Source organism: Sebastes umbrosus, chromosome 14 (genome assembly GCF_015220745.1).
Source record: "Sebastes umbrosus isolate fSebUmb1 chromosome 14, fSebUmb1.pri, whole genome shotgun sequence".
Taxonomy (NCBI): domain Eukaryota; kingdom Metazoa; phylum Chordata; class Actinopteri; order Perciformes; family Sebastidae; genus Sebastes; species Sebastes umbrosus.
In genome coordinates, this window is record NC_051282.1 from 17,210,482 (window position 1) to 17,231,053 (window position 20,572).

The following is a 20,572-nucleotide window of genomic DNA, read 5'->3' on the forward strand; positions in this document are numbered from 1 at the left end:
AATTTCCGTGTCCGTCACGTGATGCGATTGGGCCCAAAAAGATTCTTTTCCGTAGACTTACATTGGGAAAGAGACGTCTGTAAATCGGCTGATAATTTTTTTTTTAGGTAAATCAACTTCCCAGTATGAACACTGGAATAGTCCTTATTTAAAGGGACTATTTGTAACTTTTCACACGTATAAATCTACCGGGTCGGGATCCCATGCGCGCTCGTCAGCTAACATTACTGCCAAGCAGGTGAAATATAGAGTGATATTGTGGTTTTAGCTGACGTGTGTCGCCTCACTGTTTTGAGCGTTGCTCGTTCATGTCTATTTAGAGCGAGCAAGCGCGAGCCCGATGCTGACTTGCGTTGACTTAACGGCCACAGGTGTCGCTGTTAACAAGCATTTCTGAAAGTTACAAACAGTCCCTTTAAGTCATTAGGTCCTAAAAGTTGTAAAATGCACTAATAGCCGAATCCTGAGTTATTTCCCTTCCTCTGTTCATTTGAATGAGACCCAGACCGAGGCTGGAGCAAGGGCTGGGAGGCGGAGTTAAAGAAAACGCTACTGCGCCTGCATATGGGCCCAATGGATGCAAAAGATCTTTGGATGATCCGAGCAATTTTATGCACAGCAGTCAAATTTTTTTTTGATTCATGCGTCACTGAGCAACTCATGAACAGGGCCCCGCCTCAAACGCTGTATCCAGTTCTCTTAGTAAATCCATGAGTTAAGCTCCTAAAACGCTGGACCCTACACTTCCTATAATGCAACTCGATAGTCTCTAAAGCCAAGCAAGATAACTTTGGTGACACCAGTGGGGTTATTTTTACTAACTAGCTTGCTCCAGAGAAATCGAAGAGATTTTATAACCATTTTTATGGGCTAAGTAAGACCCCGCTGATCTTGGCATGTAACATCAGTGCAGTGCCCCTTTAAAAATAATTCTCCCTCACACCTTTTCTTTTTTATTGGGTTTCAGTTTACTTTAACGTGAAAAACGATAAAATTATCTCGTAGAATAGAATGCAAGCACGGACTAACGTGTATGTGAGATGGTTTTGGCTTAATGCCAACACTTAAAGGTACAGTGTGCAACATTTTTGGCAGAAATAGAATATGATATTAATAAGTATGTTTTCTTTAGCGTATAATCACCTGAAAATAAGAGTCATTTTGTTTTTGTTAGATTAGAATTTAGAGTTTATATCTACATACGGAGCCGGTCTCCATGATTCTCCAGTAGCCCAGAACGAACAAACCACTGTGATAACTTTTCCTGCTTGGGCCAGAGTCGATAAAGTTACTCACTCCAGAGTTAACCCCCGTCACTTCACTCAGCTGCTGGGAAACAAGACACGGGAAACCTCTGTTGGTCTTGAGGAGCTGCACTATTTATTTCTGCAACTTCCACTCTACATCCGCTTAGTTTAGCTTAGTTTCTTAGGATCCCCTTTAGCTGACGCCATGACGCCAGCTAGTCTTCCTGGGGTCCGACACAGAAATCACAAACAATTATAAACATTATATACATTCAAACATCACATACAAAAATCACTGTACTCACATTACCTTATATAAAAAAGATATTCTCAGTTACAGATGATATTCTCAAAGCTAAACTATCTTCTGCTCTGTTAGCTCACTTGTTCGCTCAAACACATTCGCCGCTGCTCTATCTCTCTCTCTTGCTTCACCACTCACTTCCCACGTACACACACTCTAGACACTGACCACCGTAGTTCTCCACACACTGGAGGAGCTTTAGTTGGTTGCAAACTGCAACCTCACTGGTAGATGCCGCCAGATCCTACACACTGCTCCTTTTAGATGTACAGATATCTATTTTCTCATGTGGTTGAAACAAACTTTTTTGCAATATATGTCGATGCTTCCCTTCGTTCTGCTTTTCTGTGCCACCATCTGCTGACAAATAAACTTTTAGCCTCTAAAGGAAATATTAACGGCACAAGTGATACGTGGGTGTATTATGAAAGACGTCCTGTGGTTCTTTGGCTCTGGACTTTGAGGTTTCACTCAAACATTTTGCCTCCAGAGCAGATCGCACGCCCAGAAGTAACTTAAACCTGCAACCTGCTACTTGTTGGATTAGCTGGTATACTGTATAGGCTACAGCTACACTCACACACATGCTGGCAATATGAGCTTACAGTTTCACCTGTGAATGGCACACTTTTGCAGTGTAGAGGAGTGCATCTGGGGTGCTGTGTAAAAGGGCACCAGGCTGCGTTAACAGAGTATGAGCTGCAGGAATATGTTACCACCAATTGGCGTTGTGCTCAGCCAGAGAGGAGGCGGCGCTGGCCCCACTCTCCGGTTAACACGTCTGCCGCTGCCATAGCTTACGGTTGTAGACACGCTTAAGTGACTTAATGTATTCAGCAGTCCTCCAACATCAAGCTCCAGTAGAAACAAAACCACTTAAGTGGTGCATTCCTCAGCAGCAGCATTAGACGTCCCTTAAAGACACAGCTGCTCAGCATCAAAACACACATTCAAACAAATGCGTATGAGGAATTCGTGCCCTTTTGGCTTCGCTCAGCGATGAGAGAGAAAGATTTTCAAGATTCTAATGTTTGGCTTGGCCTGACTCCTTTGGCTTAACCGACTGAACAAGCAGGAGACGTACGCAGCAAAGGAAGACAGGGAAATGTCAAGAGAGATTAACGAAGCACATTCCACAGAGGTTACCCTTCAAAAGCAAAACGGGAAGAGAGAGAGAGAGAGAGAGAGAGAGAGAGAGAGAGAGAAAGAGAGAGAGAGAGAGAGAGAGAGAGAGACTGTGGAGAGGATGAGCACAGAAATGTAAATCTTCACTGTAAAGTGTTGCCGATGTTTGTTTTCCAGTGTGTGATAAAATAGTCCATAAACAACATCATACAGGTTGTTGGTTCTCGTTGTAATAATCTCTGGCATGTTAGATAACATTAATAAACATCTATTTAGAGACTTTGTGTCTAGTTCTGTAGGTCTCACTATGAAAACTTGAGCGTACATAACTCAAATCTCATCTACAAAAAATCCAGTGAACGTGATTGACAGATGAAGCGTAGCAATTAACACTTTACACTTAAAAATGTTGGTTTTGGGGTGATTGGTATTTATTGTGGTAGGCCACAGATAGAACTATCTTAACAAACACACTATAATTTGAAATGATTTTAGAGCATCTGATTAGCGGAAATTTTTGATTCATGCACTTTTCATGAAAGCCGCATTCTGTCAAACACCATTATGGCATCAAAAATGTCATAAATAATGGAGGATGTGTTGTTTTCCAAACTTACCAACTACAATAACAGCTCAGTGAATGTTGAAGATTCTTAGAGCAGCTATAATTAATATTTTTATATCACAAATGTACGCAGCTTTGTAGAGGCTTTCAGCTCATTGTTTTGGTTTTCTTGCCCTCAACTTTACTTTTCTGATTCACTGCTCATAACATTGCTTTAAGCCTCAGCAGGCAGCTGTTTCCAGTCAAATAGCTCTAAAAACCCACTGTATACTACCTGCTCATCAGCAAACAACAGACTGGTGAACATAGTGGAGCATTTAGCAGCTAAAGAGACAGATATTTCCCTCCGGATTTGCTGGAGACCAAAAACAGAGCTAAAAGAGAGAGAATATATATTATTATATTCATCAGGTGACACAAACACGACTCCAAATGAATAATAATGTCTGCCCCCCCAAATGGCCAAATGAATCAGTTAGGCTATTGTACGTTTAATAAGAACATTTACGTGCGTTAATTATGACTAGTTTAACGATCCGACTGAAACACACTGTTTTAAAGTGCAAAACTGTGAATAAAACATGTCTAACCTTGGTGTTTAGTGCATATAGAACATTCCATGCAATTTAGTGAATGCTTATATCTTAAGCACCTTGAATATTCAAGAAAACATACATCTTTTAGTATCCGTGGTCAGAGACAAATCCCCAACCCCGGCAGTGCTCTGCTATTTGAAAACCAACACATACTTATTTCACACACAAAAATCCCCCCTATGTCTTAACTTTGGTATTATTACTTAATCTTAATCAGTTTATGGCCGGAGTCATATTTGAAAGCATTAAAGGCCTGAAGTATAAAATTATATCAGCGATAAGCTTTTGGAAATAAAAACGGTCTATAATTAAGATGCAGAGTGCATTTAGTAATGTGAGTATTTAAATGCAGTATCAACAGTGGCAGGGTCAGCGAAAAATGAGTAAATAAAATCATCTTTCAACAAGCGTCTCACATGATATTTGTTAAATATAAACGTCTCATCTCCCCCACTTAAGAACCCAATCCTCAGGCTCTTAATGTGAGGCTTCACGGCATCCTTGACCTCCGTTGCCCCGGCTCATTCTTCTCTCTCCCCGTTTTAGTTTCCACCTCTTGGGCTCACATCTTGCTTAACTCTCTTTTTTCCCTCTCTTTAGAAGAAAGTGGAATCAGATTAAAGTAGGACAAAGAAACGGTGGGACGAAAAAGTGCTGAGAGTAGGGATTTGCATTAAGTGAAAAGGAAGAAGGAATGGAGACCGCAAGAGACATTATCCATTTAACAGATACCTGGAAGACAGGGAGACAGACGGCTGTAGAGCGAAATTATCTAGGCCAGGGAGGACCGTCGATGAAGCGTGGACGGTAATGAGAGCGGAGATGGATCCGCACAGACAGCGTGTTCATCAGCTGTGCATTACCTTCAGCATTAGCGCCGAGGGTTGAAGGGGCACAGTTGTTCTGGTTGTGACTTAACGGTTTGCTCAAAGCTTTTCCCACGAAGCAGGACAGACAGACAGGCCTGTGATACGGACAGAGGACCGGTAAATTGGGCTGAAGGAGAAACAGGTCACTTAGGGATAATTACAGGAAAAAATACACCCATCTTATCAAACCTAAATCACAACGTGGAGCTTCAGTAGAGAACAACGTCACACTTTCACTAATTGAGATGCTGTAGATTCGCCCTATCTGCCCAAATTGAATATGAGCGTTGAGTATGGAACTGATGAGACTTAAAACAAAACGTTCAGCCCTTTTTTGACCAGGATCATAGCTTTCCATCATTTCCTACTGGTCATTTATAATAACGCTAGTGGCGTGGCTCTATGGATGGCAATCAGTCAGTTGGTCTGCAACATTCTTGTTCCCCAGAGGACGAATCCTACTGACTTTGACGATCCCCTGACTTTTCCTTTAGCACCACCAGCAGGTTGACATTTGTGGTTCTGAGTGAAATATCTTGAAAACTATTGGATGGATTGCCATGCAATTTGGTAGAGATATCCATTGTGACCAGGGCATCAATCCTCGTGGCTTTGGTGATCCTCTGACTTTTCCTCTAGCACCACCAGAAGGTCACAATTATGGTCATATTCCTGCAGAACTAATGACATTCCCATCAGCCACAGCTGTTCTGTAATATTCAATGCTAAACTAAGACAGAGAACATGGCAAACATTATGAACCCTAGACCTCTAGCTCAGGCCCCTGAATGAGAGAACAGAGGCCCAAAGACGGAGTGCTCTGTTCAGAGGAAGATGGACTCACTATTGTTTGACTTTTAGCTCTTTTATTCCTTTGCCATCCTTTTGTAAACAAAAGTATTCAGTGCATAGACTGTTTATAAGAAGTGGACGTAGTTCGGCTTTCATCTTGGTTTTTGGATGTCGCATCTTGGTATTTTGCAACTAGAAATGACACAAGAGGGTGTAGCTAAGTACAACCGAATGCTGACCAAGACGGTTTTAGACGTCCAAAATGTTACAATTAACTTTAATGAACTGAAAACCCACTGTGAAAGGGTTAAAGTTGTAAGACGAAAACACAGACAACTCCCAGAATGGACAACGCCGTGGTAGCGACCTGTCAATCACAAGGTAGCCACGCCCTAAAACATACCCTGCATTAGGGTCTATTTGACTCTAAATGGGACTTCATGCTGTATTGAAGAAGATTTGAAACTAGCGACTGAGACCATAAACTCATGTTTACAATGTTTACTGAGATAATAAATCAAGTGAGAAGTAGGGTAATTTTCTCATAGACTTCTATACAATCTGACTTCTTATTGCAACCAGAGGAGTCGCCCCCTGCTGGCTATTAGAAAGAATGCAAGTTTAAGGCACTTCTGCAATGGCTTCACTTTTCAGATCCGGAGGTTGCCGCCTGGTTCAGTGTGCATTTTACATCACATCCCGTCTTTGTTATTTCTGGATATTCTAATACATTTTTTTCACACACTTACCTCTCATTGCCACTTGAAACTGCCAACATAAAATGTGCCTTGAACGGCTTTAAATATTTTCTCTGTGTTGTGTTTTTGGTGTTGCCTAATAATTAGCGTTTTTTTTCTCTGGTCATCTGCAAAAAATCTTTCACCTGGGACATAGAGAATCTCACACTGTAAACCATTGAACGGAAAAAAAATAGGCAAGACTAAGCACTGAAGAGCTTATCAATTAGATATGAAAGGATGATCCTGATAATATCTATAAAATCCATGTGTAATCATCTGCAGAGGAGGTAGCAGTGACACTGACGGTTTAAAAATTATTTTGTGGAAACTCAATTTACTGCAGGCCAAATATTGCTGGAGGTAAAGGAGGAAAATGCACAGTGATTGTTGAGAATCTCACCACCTTGCCTCTTTGCAGTGAGACAGCACCCCGCGGCACGGTAGAGAGATCTTATATCTTATTTTTGTTATAGCTAGCCTGTGATGTTTTGTCATCATATTTTTTTAATGTTAGGATGTAAAGAAAAAGGTCTTCAGGTGGAATATGAATTAGGCTGGGTTTTTTTTACCACCTCTCAGAAATTAGCAAGTTTAATTTCCTCGAGCTCTTCAAGGTGTTTTTCTAGTTTACAGTTATAGTAGCTTTTAGTGACCAAAATATTTGTTTTATTCATGTATTGTTTAGGAGAGCTCACACTCATTTTGAGACTGCAGGAATTTGCATCAGCTTTAAATTTAGATTGTTTAAAATGTCACACCGAATATACCATTTCTGAGGTTGAAGACCTCAAATGAGAGTTTCGTAGCGCCTTAACTATCTCTCAAATTTCAATGCCGACGAACCAAAACTCTCATTTGAGATCTTCTATTGATGTGCAGTCACTCCACTGACAGTAAATGAGGCCCTCACTGGGTTTTCATACAATTGGGACTTTTACATCCAAACAAGCTTTATAGAACCAGTTTATGACATTTATTTAACGCCCCAGTTGTCTCTCAGGATGAGGATTGTTTCTAAAAAACAAACCCTCCCCCTGTCTGCTATGTGATAACAAACCAGAGCTCAAATCCTTCTTGTAAACACGCTGACATCAAGGGAAAACTTCCATGAAAAACAATGTAATCTGAAATTCAGTGACCGAGTTTCTGATTTACAGTAGAGGGGCGGGGTCGATGCTTCAGCAGAAGCCTAAAGAAAGTTTTTAGTGCCTGGTGCGTCACGGGTCCCCTCTTGGATTGAAGTGCTGAGAGACGCATTAACAGATTGATGCCTGAAAAACAAACCTTAACCAAAATAGAAGTGTTGCCCCCCCCCCCACCAGTATGCCAGACATAGTGTGCCAGCCTGGAAAACAAGCAAGGTGCCAAGGCCGGGCCGAGCCTTGATATCTTAGACCCACTTAAGTAGGCTCACGGGACTGCTCTGCAGTTGTGGCGTTTGTCAAGATGAAGTCCTCACTCATTCCTGTGGCTCGATATACGCTTTGCTGCCTCGACAGAACGTCCCTGGTAAAGTGACGCACTGAAACTTTTTTCAGTGGTGTAATGTAAAGAAGTAATAATACTTTGTTACAGTATTCAAGTATTTTTTGGGAGTATCTGTTCTTTACTTGAGTTTTTATATTTCTGTCAAATGTCACTTTTACTCCACTAAATTTCCGAAGAAAATATATACTTTTACGATACATTTTCCCTAAGCATCTTCGTTACTCGTTACTATTGGAAGAAAGCAGGTTTGGCGAATCAGTGGACCTAGCTTGCAAGTTACATCATTCATGTGATGGGCAAACAGAGTGCTCTCAAAGCTGTAGTTAAGTTTCAATTTACACTCAAGTGGGCATGTCTCTCGGGAGACTCGTGGGTACGGATAGAACCTATTTTCATTCACATATCCTCAGGTCAGAGGTCAAGGGACCCCTTTAAAAATGACCATGCCAATTTTTCCTTGCCAAAATTTAGCCCAACTTTGGAGCATTACTTAGACTCCTTCCCCTCCTTAACAAGCTAACATGACATGGTTGGTACAAATGGATTCCTTAGGTTTTCTAGTTTCATATGATATTTGTACCTTCACTCTAGCTCTAAAATTGATGAACCTACTAAAGCCTCTGAAAGACAGTGATGTAGGTCAGGACCGCCCGTGATCCCGCAGGTCTCAGAGGGTTAAGGTGGTGTACATGTTAAAGGGACTGTTAGTAAGAATCAGAAATTACTTGTTAATAGCGACACTTGTGGCCGTTAAGTCAACGAATGTCAGCATCGGGCTCGCACTTGCTCGCTCTAAATAGACATGAACGAGCATCGCTCAAAACAGTGAGGCGACACACGTCAGCTAAAACCACAATATCACTCTATATTTCACCTGCTTGGCAGTAATGTTAGCTGACCAGACGGAGGTCTCTACATGAATCAATGCTGATCCTAGTGTTGGCTTTTCCTGCTTCAGCCTCCTGACCGTGGTGGGAGGGAAACACCGGCACCCGGTCGGAAACGATAACGTTTCTCACTGCGGAGCCCCGTCACTTCACAAGACACGGAAAACCTCTGTTGGTCTGGAGGAGCTGCAGCTCGTCAGAGTCTTCTCAGAGCTACGAAGTCTTTTGCAGTGTGTAGTGTGCGTGCATGCACGTGAGGTGGAGCGAGCTGAGTGAAGGCAGGCAGAGGAGCAGAGGAGCAGAGTACAGCAGAGACTCCGGCCCTGGAGACCAAAGCTACGGTCTCCCCCGCGTACTACGACCGCGGCCAATACTGTTCTGCAAGACGGGCTTCACTAAATATAACTTTGCGTTTTTGGTGCTTCCGTGTAGTTTGTGTTGGAGTCTTGTCTGAACAGCGTAGCCACACGCGAGTGCGCATATGCAAGCTTGCATGGGACACCGACCCGGGTGATTTATATGTGTAAGAAGTTACAAACAGTCCCTTTAAGAGGAGTAAACTTCATAAATCTCAAAATTCTGACTTGCTTGCTTTTTTTTGTTTGCTGTTTGGTTTTGACATGACAGGCTCTGATTGTTGTTATAAGTGTCTGACATCATGGAAAGCGTCTCGCTCAAGGAGAAGTCTCGTTCTGATATCTGGCGAGGTGACGTGTTGCAAGAAGACACCGGTGGAATAGTGGAAAATACTATGGTGGAAACGAGAGTGCCAGCCGGGCATAGTTTGTTGTGTTGGAGTACAGAAAGCATAGCTCAGTGTTATCTAAAAGATTTTCAATGTCATGGCTGAATATTTAGATGATTATCACAATGTGGACGAGGTCTTTGAATTCGATGGCCGCCCGTATTTATTTGAGCCAGAGTATATGGATATTCAGATTTCACAACGAGACTTCTCGTTGAGACTTGAGGACTTGAACAGTCAGTGGCAGAAACAAACACTTGTAGTGAACGTAACGTTACATTGACGCTTTTCATTTGCACTCGCAGCTCGTTTCGCGGCTGCTAGTTACAGCGTTCTCCCTCAATACTGGACCACTTTCAAAAATCATTGTTCTTATTAGTGACTTAGACACAAAAACATGGGGAAATAGAGTCCAGATTGAATAATATGCCAAAGTTATCCTTTAAGTGAATGCTGCCAAAGTTGAATTATTACTGTGCAGCTGTGCTTTAGTTTGTCTGGCAGACAGAAAGTCATGCCTAATCTGCCATCTCATTAGACACCCTTGAGCTTCTAAAGTAACCTAGATCTGGGATCCTGCAACTTTGATGTACTTATCCTATCAAAAGCATTTTTGTCTTGCGGCCGCCCCTTTCAGAATTTTTTAAGCCCAATTATTCTTCATGATCTCTGAAAAACTTACTTATATTTATCTCAGCAGCCTCACTGTTTCTGTAAACCAAGCCTCATTTGAATCATGCACTATTCCCCTGCTGAAATCCAATATCCTCTCTTTCGCCGGAGGCAAACCCTACAGAAATCAAGAAGAGGTGCATAAAGCAAGGTTGCCTGGATGTAGTTTCCCTGTGCGGGTACTTGTGAATGTGTGTTTATGTTACTGAAATGAACCGGTTTATTTAAAAGTGTATATTTTGGGATGTTAAAGGTGCCTGATTTCTATTTTCAAATTTGTGCTTCCTCGGATTAACTTGCAGCATTTGTGTACACGTTGTACAGCAGAATGTATATATAACAGGATGCATAATATTATAGATAAAGAGAGTGATGAACAAGTGCCCTCAGTTATGGATATAAATTATTAGTTATTGTCTCCTGAGGATTCAGATCACAAGATGCGGCTCTTTAAACAGTTTACAGAGTCTCCGCTCTGGAAGCCGTGACTATCCAAACACTGTGCTGCTGTGGTTGTATGATATGAAATAATGAGGATGTACAAATTATTTTACATAATTATTGTTTAATTGCAGCAGCCAAGGGCGATGAGGTTGCAGCAGCCCCTGCTGGTAAGTGCCTTCATGACATTTAATCTGAGCCTTCAAGCTGCGCTCCAGAAATCCAATTTATTTGAGTCACGCATACAGTAATCAGCTATTATACAGTTAAACTACAATAATCACTCAAAACTAATATATTAATAAAAGCTTCTGATATAGATTGTTTAATTTTTTAATAGATTTCTAATAAATTGTTCTTCTTTCTCTCTTTTTCAGACACGAAGGGTAAGAAAAACACACTGTGTTCAGTGTTTCTGTGTCTGTGTGTCCCATAGATGTATCTGTCTATAGATAATCATCATCATCATCCTCCCCGTCATCCTAATCCTGTGTTTCCTATATTTCATAATGTGTGTGTTTCCCCTCATTCAGAGACATCAGAGGAGGAGGAGGGTAAGACTTAAGATGAAACAAACACAGAAGCAATGAACTTCTGTGGTGATGGGACTGAGTGTGGGGATATGCATGACGCTACACACACACACACACACACACTATACTGTGTTTCTTTTATATTCTTTTATTAGCACTGAGGATGTGTTATGAGTTTATTTTAAGCACCAGAGGTGCTAATTAAATTGGGTGCAAAAAATATAAGGTGTCTAATTTATGGGTAAGCGTCACATGTATATATGCATATATGTAGGCTATGCACTGTATGGGTGATGTGTGTGTGTTTGACTTTCCTATTTTAGCTTAAATCTGCACATACTTGTCCTTCAGCTTCCATTGTCAAAGTGTCTTGTTAGCAGTGTTAGCACTCCTCATTTAGACCTTATGGGTGCTTTGGAGCTTTGACCAACACTTATAACAAAGTGCAATTAAAAGAAAGTTGCTCATCACATTGAGACATTGTGACAATCAGTGAGTGAGGATCCAAACGCAGACACAGTACACAGGGAGTAAGGTTTTTTGGAGAGTGGAGATGGGGGAATGAAGAGCCGGAGGTATAGCAGGTGGTGATGAGGATGGTGGAGGAACAGGAGCGAGGCAGATGTACAGTGAGGAGGGTTGCTGGTGAGCGGGCAGGTAATGCAGGCGGACTGGCTGGGAGGCAGGTGGAGAAAAAGGTGAATGACAAAGCACAAAAGTACAGCAAAGATAAGTTAGACTAGGAAATATCACCAGGAATGGCTCAAGGATCCACCACTAGAGTTGAAACATGTGGCAATGAGTGGCTGTAGAACTGGAGTAGATACGCTGTGGTGTTGATGAGGAGATGGAAGGCAGACTGGACAGGTGAGGTGAATGAGCTGTAATCAGGGGGGAGCCACGCCCACGCCAACACACACTGACAGAGACAGGGGAAAGCCATGGCTGTGACAGACTCGGTTTAACCACCTATTTATTTAACGCCTTTGAAAAACTGATTTAATCTAAATCTTCAGTAGGCAGAACAATTTTTTGCATCATTGGGCACAAATTCCATAATAATCTTTCAACATATTGTAGTTCAAGTGTTCAAGTGAGAGAAAACTAGACATCTGCACCTCCTCATGGCTCTGGTTTCAGGCTTTAAAAAATCAAGCCTGTGACGGGAGACTTTGACCAATCACAGGTAATTTCACAGAGAGAGCGTTCCGATTGGCTGTGCTCCGACTGGTGGGCGGTGCTTGGCATTTCTTTCATCTTTCAACATAGCTGCTGGGTCACAAACCTTCTCATTTTACAGCTAAACAGTACACTACAAGAGTATCTGAAATCATTTGAGGCCAGAAATAGATATTACAGTAACAGAATATTGGTTCATACTTGATCATCGCTGCCTAGTTTGACCATTTGGTCGGAGTTCGCAAGTGATTGACAGCCGGCTCATAGACGGCAGCTGGACGGCAGATGCCGTTAGGAGCACCGGAGGACATTGGAGGACACAGAGGCACATGATTTTTTTTCAGATTACCTGTCTCATGCATTACTCTCAGGATATAGTGACCGTTGTATAATTTATTTATTTGTTATCATATTTGCTCCATTTCTACCCACTGCTGCTTTAAAGGGAACATACAGTATCATGCTCATTTCCAGGTTCATACTTGGGTTTCTACTAGAACATTACATTAATGTTCAAAACACACACCACATTATTTTCCTCATCCTGTCAGTCTGAATATACCTGTATTCACCCTCCGTTTTAGCGCCTGTCTCTTTAAGACCCTCTCTTGAAAAAGCCCAGTCTGCTCTGATTGGCTCGAGAGAAAAATATGATGCACCTTTGCAAATGTATAGTTCTCAAGCTGTGGGTGATATATTCTAATGAGCCTGCATGTGACATAGGAAGAGGACCCAAATCTGAATGGCTTGTTGAATCACATGTTTTCTGATAGGCAGCCCACAAAAAACTGTCTTATTTCTCAGTTTGTGGGTTGGTAGGCACTCCAGATACCCACATGTATGAGCACAAGCACTGAAAAAGCAAGTTTTTCATGATATGTCCCCATTAATTTGTTGTCTTGAGGACACATCTGCTATAACATATTTTAATCATGATGTTACATTTTTTCTGCAACATCAGTGATAATTTAATCTTAATCTTTTCTCTGAAAATCAACAAGTTCATCTAAACTAAAGGAGCTGTGTCTCATTACTGTGGACTTCTGGAAATTAGAGTATTAAGAATTTACAGAGCCATAGAATAAAGCATTTATTTAATTATGGTTCATTTTGAAGCATTATGACACAGTGAGGGGCGATACAGCAGCTCCAATAATCCTACAGTCAACACAACGACACACAGTAGAAGTGAAATACTGGCTAGTTGTTCTCTGGACTTTTCGTTGTGTGTTTCTCACTGCGGTCACTTCATGATCGGTTAGTCACCGAGTGTCAATGTGTTTCCCAACCTGCTGTGGGTCACCAGATGATACTGTTTTGTATGTGTGAGAAAGAAGTCTGAGATAGATTCAGAGTGGCAGATTGCTCCGCTCATTTCACTTCCCCGTGTGCTGGAAAACCCTGACCTTTCAAGCCCAATCCATAGTTGAGGGTAATGCATTCAGCCAAATGTGTGAAATAATTGTGTGTGGGTGTAGCCCACAGCAGAGTAGCTACATGACATGTGAGATATATGTGTATGTATAGATCAGGTAGAATCATGTAGTGTGCTGCATGTCTTTTAAGGGCTACAGAGTGGATAAAGCATGTTTATGGAGATTTCCTCTGCCAGTGGCACGCATTCAGTAATAAGTAATGAGTCCCCTGAGAGAGGAAAACATACTTTGTTGTACATTCATGTGTAGAGTCTATTTGTGTACAGTTTAAATGTCAATTCATATTATGGATCATCTGCAATAGAGGGGCAGAGCAAGAAGATTGTACACGTGTTTCTTTGTGTGTATGTGCAGTCGCTATCATTTGAGATGAATTATTGCACAAACTTTAAGTGGCTCGCTGAGAGTGATTAAATGTGTGTGTGCAGGTGCAACAAGGAGGTGGAGCAGTGAGTTGTACTAATACTGCTACTCATGTTTGCTCAGTCGCTGTCTTTGAAGGGGAACACTGGCCAACAGTAATAACCCAAAAGAATCTATTGGAACCAAAGATAAATGAGATAAAATAACATTCGACCTAAAAGAACATGGCTGACTTAACTTTAGTCTGTTCTTAACTCCCTGACCTTTTGTGTGACCTGCCATAGCTGCATATGTAATGACGCCTTAAAGAGCTGATTTGTACCCTAAATACTTTTTCTGTTGAGTTCACTGTCTTTCAAGAACCTATCCACCTCCACTCCCACCCACCCAGTGTGTCTCTTTCCATGCGCATTTACTATTGCGTGGATAGGTTTTCATTGTAGTTAATGGAAAGCCTGGTGCGTCTCATATTGGCGCTAAAGGGCGCTGTGTGCGGTGGTATCAAGCACTGACGGCCGTGCCAAAGCGTCAGTATTTGACGCCCTGGGAGTGAGAACGGGCTGGATATACAGGGTTGGCGATTCAACCCCCAGCTCCTTCTGTTCACATCTCTAAGTATCCTTAGGCAAAGACACTGTACTCTGAATTGCTGCTGACGGTCAGGCCAGCACCTTGCATGGTGGCATGCTGCCATCAGTGTGTGTATGAGTGAATGTGATGCAAGTTGTAAAGTGCCTTGAATTAAAGTGCTATAAAAATACAGCCATTTTTCATTTAACGTTTATGATGTTACTGTTGTCTTCAGACGACCAAGGCCACTAAACAACCAAGCAACGGCTACACTGCAGATTATAGTGTTGGCGGGTTTCTAAATTAGCGAGTGTAAATTAGCTGCAGTTAGCAGAAATAAAGTTTTGGGCCCAATTTAATGGACCAGTGGAAAACTACCTGAACATTTGAGTACATAAAATCCCAGACTTTTAATGGGTTATCTCTGGGTTAACTTTTAGGAGGGAGGATAGGAGACCTTACCCGACCCAATTACCTGAATATAATTTAGATCCGGCCTGACTTGGGGTCCCAGATCAAGTATCGGATACTAACCAACAGCAGTCAGTGCAGCAATCTAAAGATAAACTAAGATAGAACTTTATTTATCCAGAGGGAAATTGTGTTGCAGCAGTTGCAGTGCAAAGTAGGAAAGTAGGAAAGAGTGCAAGTATAAAAATATCAATAAACAGATATCCAAGATCCACTAAATACTAAATATATATACTGTAGGTTAAAGATCACAAGTTGCTCATATGTCAAGAGAACAGTATCTTTGCATGGCATGAAACAACAGCAACAAAAGGTGCAACTTTTATAGATATTATCACATTTTGAATAGACACTTTTAACAGGAAAACCACTTCATTTGGAGTGATTTCAGGGAGTCATTGGCTGTGTCCAAAATCACTCACTATACTCACTTTATAGTGGACTATATAGTGAGTTCGCCATTTTGTAGTGCTGTCCGAATGTATGCTGAGAATTATTATACCCTATATAGTGGACTCAAAGTATCCCACAATGCATCGTGAAAAGTAATGGACGACGATTGTCACTAAGCGAGCATTATATCCCATCATGCAGGCAGACGAACGAGAGGAAAGAGAGGAGCCCGATTGAGACAAAAATTGATTTGTGGCACGAAAATAATATTTAATGTGAGGAGAGCAGCACATCACAACACAAACGACCACAAAGTACTTTGTATTTATTTATTTGGGAAAATATGCTTATCGCCCCCACATTCACAACAGCCGTTAATTCTTACCTTTACCAAGGGGAACTTAACTTCACTCAGAGCATTAACAGACACGTCAACAAAATGCTTACGTATGTATTTATCACTCAAAAAATACATTACAGTATATATTATGAATGGTCTACCAGCAGATGTTGATCTGCCGCACTGTAATTATGCGACAGCAATGACATGATTAACGACGCAGAGAAAAACTATTGACATGACCAGAGTAGTGTGGGTAGTGTTTTTTCATTTTGCCAATGAGCTCACTATGTAGTCCTCTACATAGAACTCCCTGGATCATGAGTAGGGAGTAGTGAACCGTTATGTTGGTTTACTCTGCAATTATTGTTAAAAATTGCTGCTGTTCCCCTTTACATTATTATGTCACGTTCAGTGGCTGTAGAGGATATACACTGTCCTGGATAAATGGTTTCTAAGTGTGTGTGTGTGTTTGTGTGTGTGTGCTCATTGTGGCTTCACTCATCTGTTAAATTAAACACATCGATTTGTCTCTAAAATGACCAATATAACTCACAGAGCCACCACTAAGTATTATTCTGTCATAAGTGTGTGTGTTTATGTTCAGTCTGCGTATGAAATACTTACAGTACATTATGTCTGCATTGCCAGTTCATCTGCTTAACCTGTGCTTATTCCTCATTAACAGACGTCCAGCCTGCTGTAGGTAAGCGCTTTGCTTTGTCATTAGTGTGTTTGTCTGTGTATACGTATGTGTGTGTGTGTGTGTAGGTGTGCAGTTACAGCCTGTCTGAAGATATTGTTGTCTAGTTTTATTGTAGTGAATGGGCTCATTGTCTTTAATCTGATTTTTGATGAACACTTCTTTCATTCATAATCCCTCCCCCCCCACACACACACATACACACATAGAGCAGTACAGTCTTTTAACCCTTCATTGTCCACACAACTAATTTCCATGTACCAACTGTTTCTTTTCATTCAGCGAACAGTGAGCCTAGGGATGGTCGGGAAAAGACACAGCACACTATTTCCAGCCTGCTTGTGCTTCCTGTTTTTGTGCTTGTTTTGTGTCAACCCCTCCGTGTGTTCGTGGACATGTGTATCCGTTACCGAGTGTGACAGTCTGACAGTGTTGTGACTGCTCTGGTGACGGCCATCATTGGTGTTTAAGATCAAATGCTTTCACTCAGCAGATGGATTCATTATTGTTTATGAACGTGATCTTTTTTTTGCAGAGATATAGCCTGCGTATGAGTATAATAATGATCACAATATGTGTTGCAAACAAAAGTGACAAAGTGCATCACAGCCAATAGATAAAGGGACGTAGAAGAAAAGGATGAAAACAATGCAAAGACACAACTTAAAAGCAACTCAAGACACATCAGATAAACTGTCAGATGAAACAATGAAGTAAAATACAAATATAACAGTGAAGTCTATATGACAGCAATAAAAAACATGGTGATTGAAGTGGTTAGATTGCTTCCACCAAAGCATCCGAGAGAACGTTTCAGAGTGTTTCAATGTGAAATGAACTGATGAGGTCTGGTTTATGAAGAGTGATATATCCTGCCTGAACTTATGCTGGGTGAATATCATATGCATGTGTGATATGTGGATGTACTACAATATACTACTGCTGAATATTACAGTGTAAGCCTGCTGGTAACCGCACTGGTAATTATAACATGAGATTGAAGGAGTTTAAGACTCTGTGTGATTTTATCTCATGGTGCTCTGATGATAAATGGATGATATACTGAATAAGTAATAACTGTGAAATTACACTACTATATATTCTATGTATAGTAGTATATTCTATGGACAGAGTGATATGTTACTATTTTAATATCCAGTCTGGGATAGTATATTAATAACCTCTTATTCTACGGGGCCATAAAGTCTTAATTGTTTCCTAATTATTCTTTAGGAAGGTTCCTAGAAAGACTTAATATAAGTAAAATACAGACAATGTTCAATTGGTAAACAATAGGGCTGCAACTAATGATTATTTTCATTGTTGATTAATCTGTTGTTTATCTTCTTGATTAATCGATTAGTTGTTTGGTCTGTAAAATGTCAGAAAAAGGTGAAAAATGTCGATCAGTGTTTCCCAAAGCCCAAGATGACGTCCTCAAAAATGTCTTGTTTTGTCCACAACTCAAAGATATTTAGTTTACTGTCACAGAGGAGTAAAGAAATCAGAAAATATTCACATTTAAGAAGCTGGAATCAGAGAATTTTTTCTTTTTTTCTCTAACCGATTAATCGATATTCAAAATAGTTGGGCCATCAATTTAATAGTTGACATCTAATCGATTATTCGATTAATCGGTGCAGCTCTAGTAAACCACTAAATAATCAAGTTAAATTGAATGCTTGTAGTCAGTGTATAGCAGGTGAAGCTGGACAATTTGTCAACAGGCAAGTATATGCGATTCAACATGAAGAATTGTCATGGTTAAATTAAAAGAAAGAAAAAAGAAACCACTGGTAGGAAACAGGAAACAAACAGGTCTGAGGTCTTTCATGTTAAAGTCCGACATCTTATAGACCCATCTATGCACCCCAACCTCCCCTCAATGTGGATTTTGCTGCTGTAATAATTTAATCTGATTTCCGCCTTTCTGCCCGATGGACGAGAGTCACTAAAGGGCTTTCTCACTTTGACAGAAACATGTGGCGCTTTTCTTGGAAGGACCGTCTGAAACTAAACTCTGTCTCTATTTTTCATAAAATTAGTACCAAATGACATCGTTGTTTCCTGGAAAGTTTCTAGAAATGATTCGGAAGTTATGAGGGAATACCAGACCTGCAAAATAAAGAGTAACTGTATACTTTAATGTGGGTTGTTACAAATTGTCCCCAGCCACTAGTCCACCAGCCACCGGTGTGCCTTCTAAATCTCAAACTGGCACACCCAGAATAATCATAAAAATTTATAATATCTATAATATATAAGCGCCGGCTGCCGGCCAAATGGCCGACTGCTTTATTATATTAATTTTTGATTCTAATAAAATAGTTTTGATTAACATTTTACGACCACGAACCTCTGCTCCAAAACAATGTGAGCATGATGATGATAGAGAAACATGCTTGTCTGCCTTTATCAGTCCTGCCCCCACATGCTCTATCATATAGAGTCTATAGAGAGGTTGAGAGGTTGTGTCCTGCCACGTAGAGAGCAGATAGTCGTCTTCAGTGGCAAATATTAGTAAAGTAATTGATGATAAAAGACATTGATTGCACAGACAGGGGGCATCCTCAGTGAAGGTATCAGTAAATAAATAGTTTGGATCCGTCAGTTATTTACAGACTGTGTGGGCTAAAACTAGGGATGCTAGGATCTGACTTTTTCAGTCCCGATACCGATAGCAATATCTGAGCTTTGGGTATCGGCCGATACAGAGTAGTGATCCGATATCAGTGTGTAATTAATAAGCTGTATGCCTCACTGTGTGGAAGTGACTGGTATCATTATTTTATGTGTGAGGCAACATCAGGCTTACTTAACTTTGTAAAAAACAAATTAACAAATAAATACACATATAAATGACTGAATTGTTATTTATTACTAAAATAACAAATCGTACATCAGCAATTTAATAAAAAATCTTAGAGATAAGGAGGAATTACAATTCAAGTGTAAACCTAAACAGGAGTTAAAATTCCAGTATTTAGTGTATATAGTATATACATATAGAATTTAATTGGATAGATCTGCCCCATTGTCACCAATACCCGATCCAGCTAATTGAGTCAGTATCGGTGCATCTCTAGCTAAAAAAGAAGTCACAAGTAGTCTAATTCTCCTTTACAATAATTCAATACTTGTTTACAATGAGGCAGGTAATGTAATTAAAATATGCAGTAATTAAGATCAGTATATATGATGGAATAATGTGCCAGATGAACCAAATTTGGGCTTTTACGGCCCACATTTTTCTCCAGGGGGTCATGCCCCCTTAGCTCACTTTGGTTCTTGCACACGTTATATCCCACAGGTCCACCTAAATTAATATTTCTGGCTACGTGGTTGTCCAAACTATGAATCTGCAGGAGGATTTTAGTCAATTAGTCCCTGCAGTCCAAAATCCCAAACGTCCCTTCCCAGAGCCCAGGACCGTGTCTGGAGTTAATTTCACTGTGCAACCCTCATCCCAAACACAACAACTGTCCATGCAACAGTGTAAACATTCAAAAGTGTCCCCTGGGTGCCATTCCAGGATCAGCTTCACCCACTTAGCATTCTAACTGAAACCTTTTAAATCATCCTGAACATCTGAACTTGGATCTGTCCTCAGGGGCACTTTTGATTAAAAGATCAAATTAACTGAGCCCATAAAAGCAGAGAGAGAGGGGAAGAGAGAGAAAGGAAGAAGCGCCGACGGTGTGGCTCTCTGAATTTATGGATGCGCATGACCTTATTTGACACGTGACCCTGGATCCATTCTCTCAGCAACTGCTCTCGTCCAATGGATGTCCACCCGGGGCCCTACTCACTCTTCTTGATTGGTGGTCCGATGTTTCTCTTTACCTGCTGCTTGTCCATAAACCCTCTCTTCCTTTAACACTTACAGTATGTCTGACTCAGGAAAGTTTATGCAGATTATGTATAGTCAACCTCCTGACTTCAGCACAATTAAAGTGATTTTTGAACTCGAATGCTGAAGACATAACTCGTTAACAGTTTTTTTCTGTAAAAGAAAAAACGTGATTTGTTAATGTTAAAAGAGATGTATTTTTTTGGAGTGTGAGAACACGTTGATTTAACGTGTGAGTGTTCCTCACCTGAAGTCAAGATTAT

At 40.7% G+C, this 20,572-nt stretch overlaps 1 protein-coding gene and 1 long non-coding RNA gene across 5 annotated transcripts in view; one reads left to right on the forward strand and one right to left on the reverse strand.

The window, feature by feature from the left end:
• Positions 1 to 20,572, forward strand: part of mybpc2a (myosin binding protein Ca) — a 61,160-nt gene that overhangs the window by 7,964 nt on the left and 32,624 nt on the right. Inside the window, exons 2-4 of one of the 4 annotated variants that reach the window (XM_037792371.1) lie at positions 10,606 to 10,641; positions 10,849 to 10,857; positions 11,005 to 11,025. In XM_037792371.1, coding sequence (XP_037648299.1) covers positions 10,606 to 10,641; positions 10,849 to 10,857; positions 11,005 to 11,025 — 66 coding nt within the window. The remainder of the gene's footprint in view (positions 1 to 10,605; positions 10,642 to 10,848; positions 10,858 to 11,004; positions 11,026 to 20,572) is intronic. The other 3 variants (XM_037792372.1, XM_037792373.1, XM_037792374.1) reach the window with 3 other exon arrangements.
• On the reverse strand, positions 1,245 to 20,274 carry LOC119501776. The gene is made up of 3 exons (XR_005209918.1): positions 20,265 to 20,274; positions 18,812 to 18,817; positions 1,245 to 1,400 (listed from the first exon to the last, which is right to left on the reverse strand). It is a non-coding gene; the product is annotated as an uncharacterized LOC119501776 (long non-coding RNA).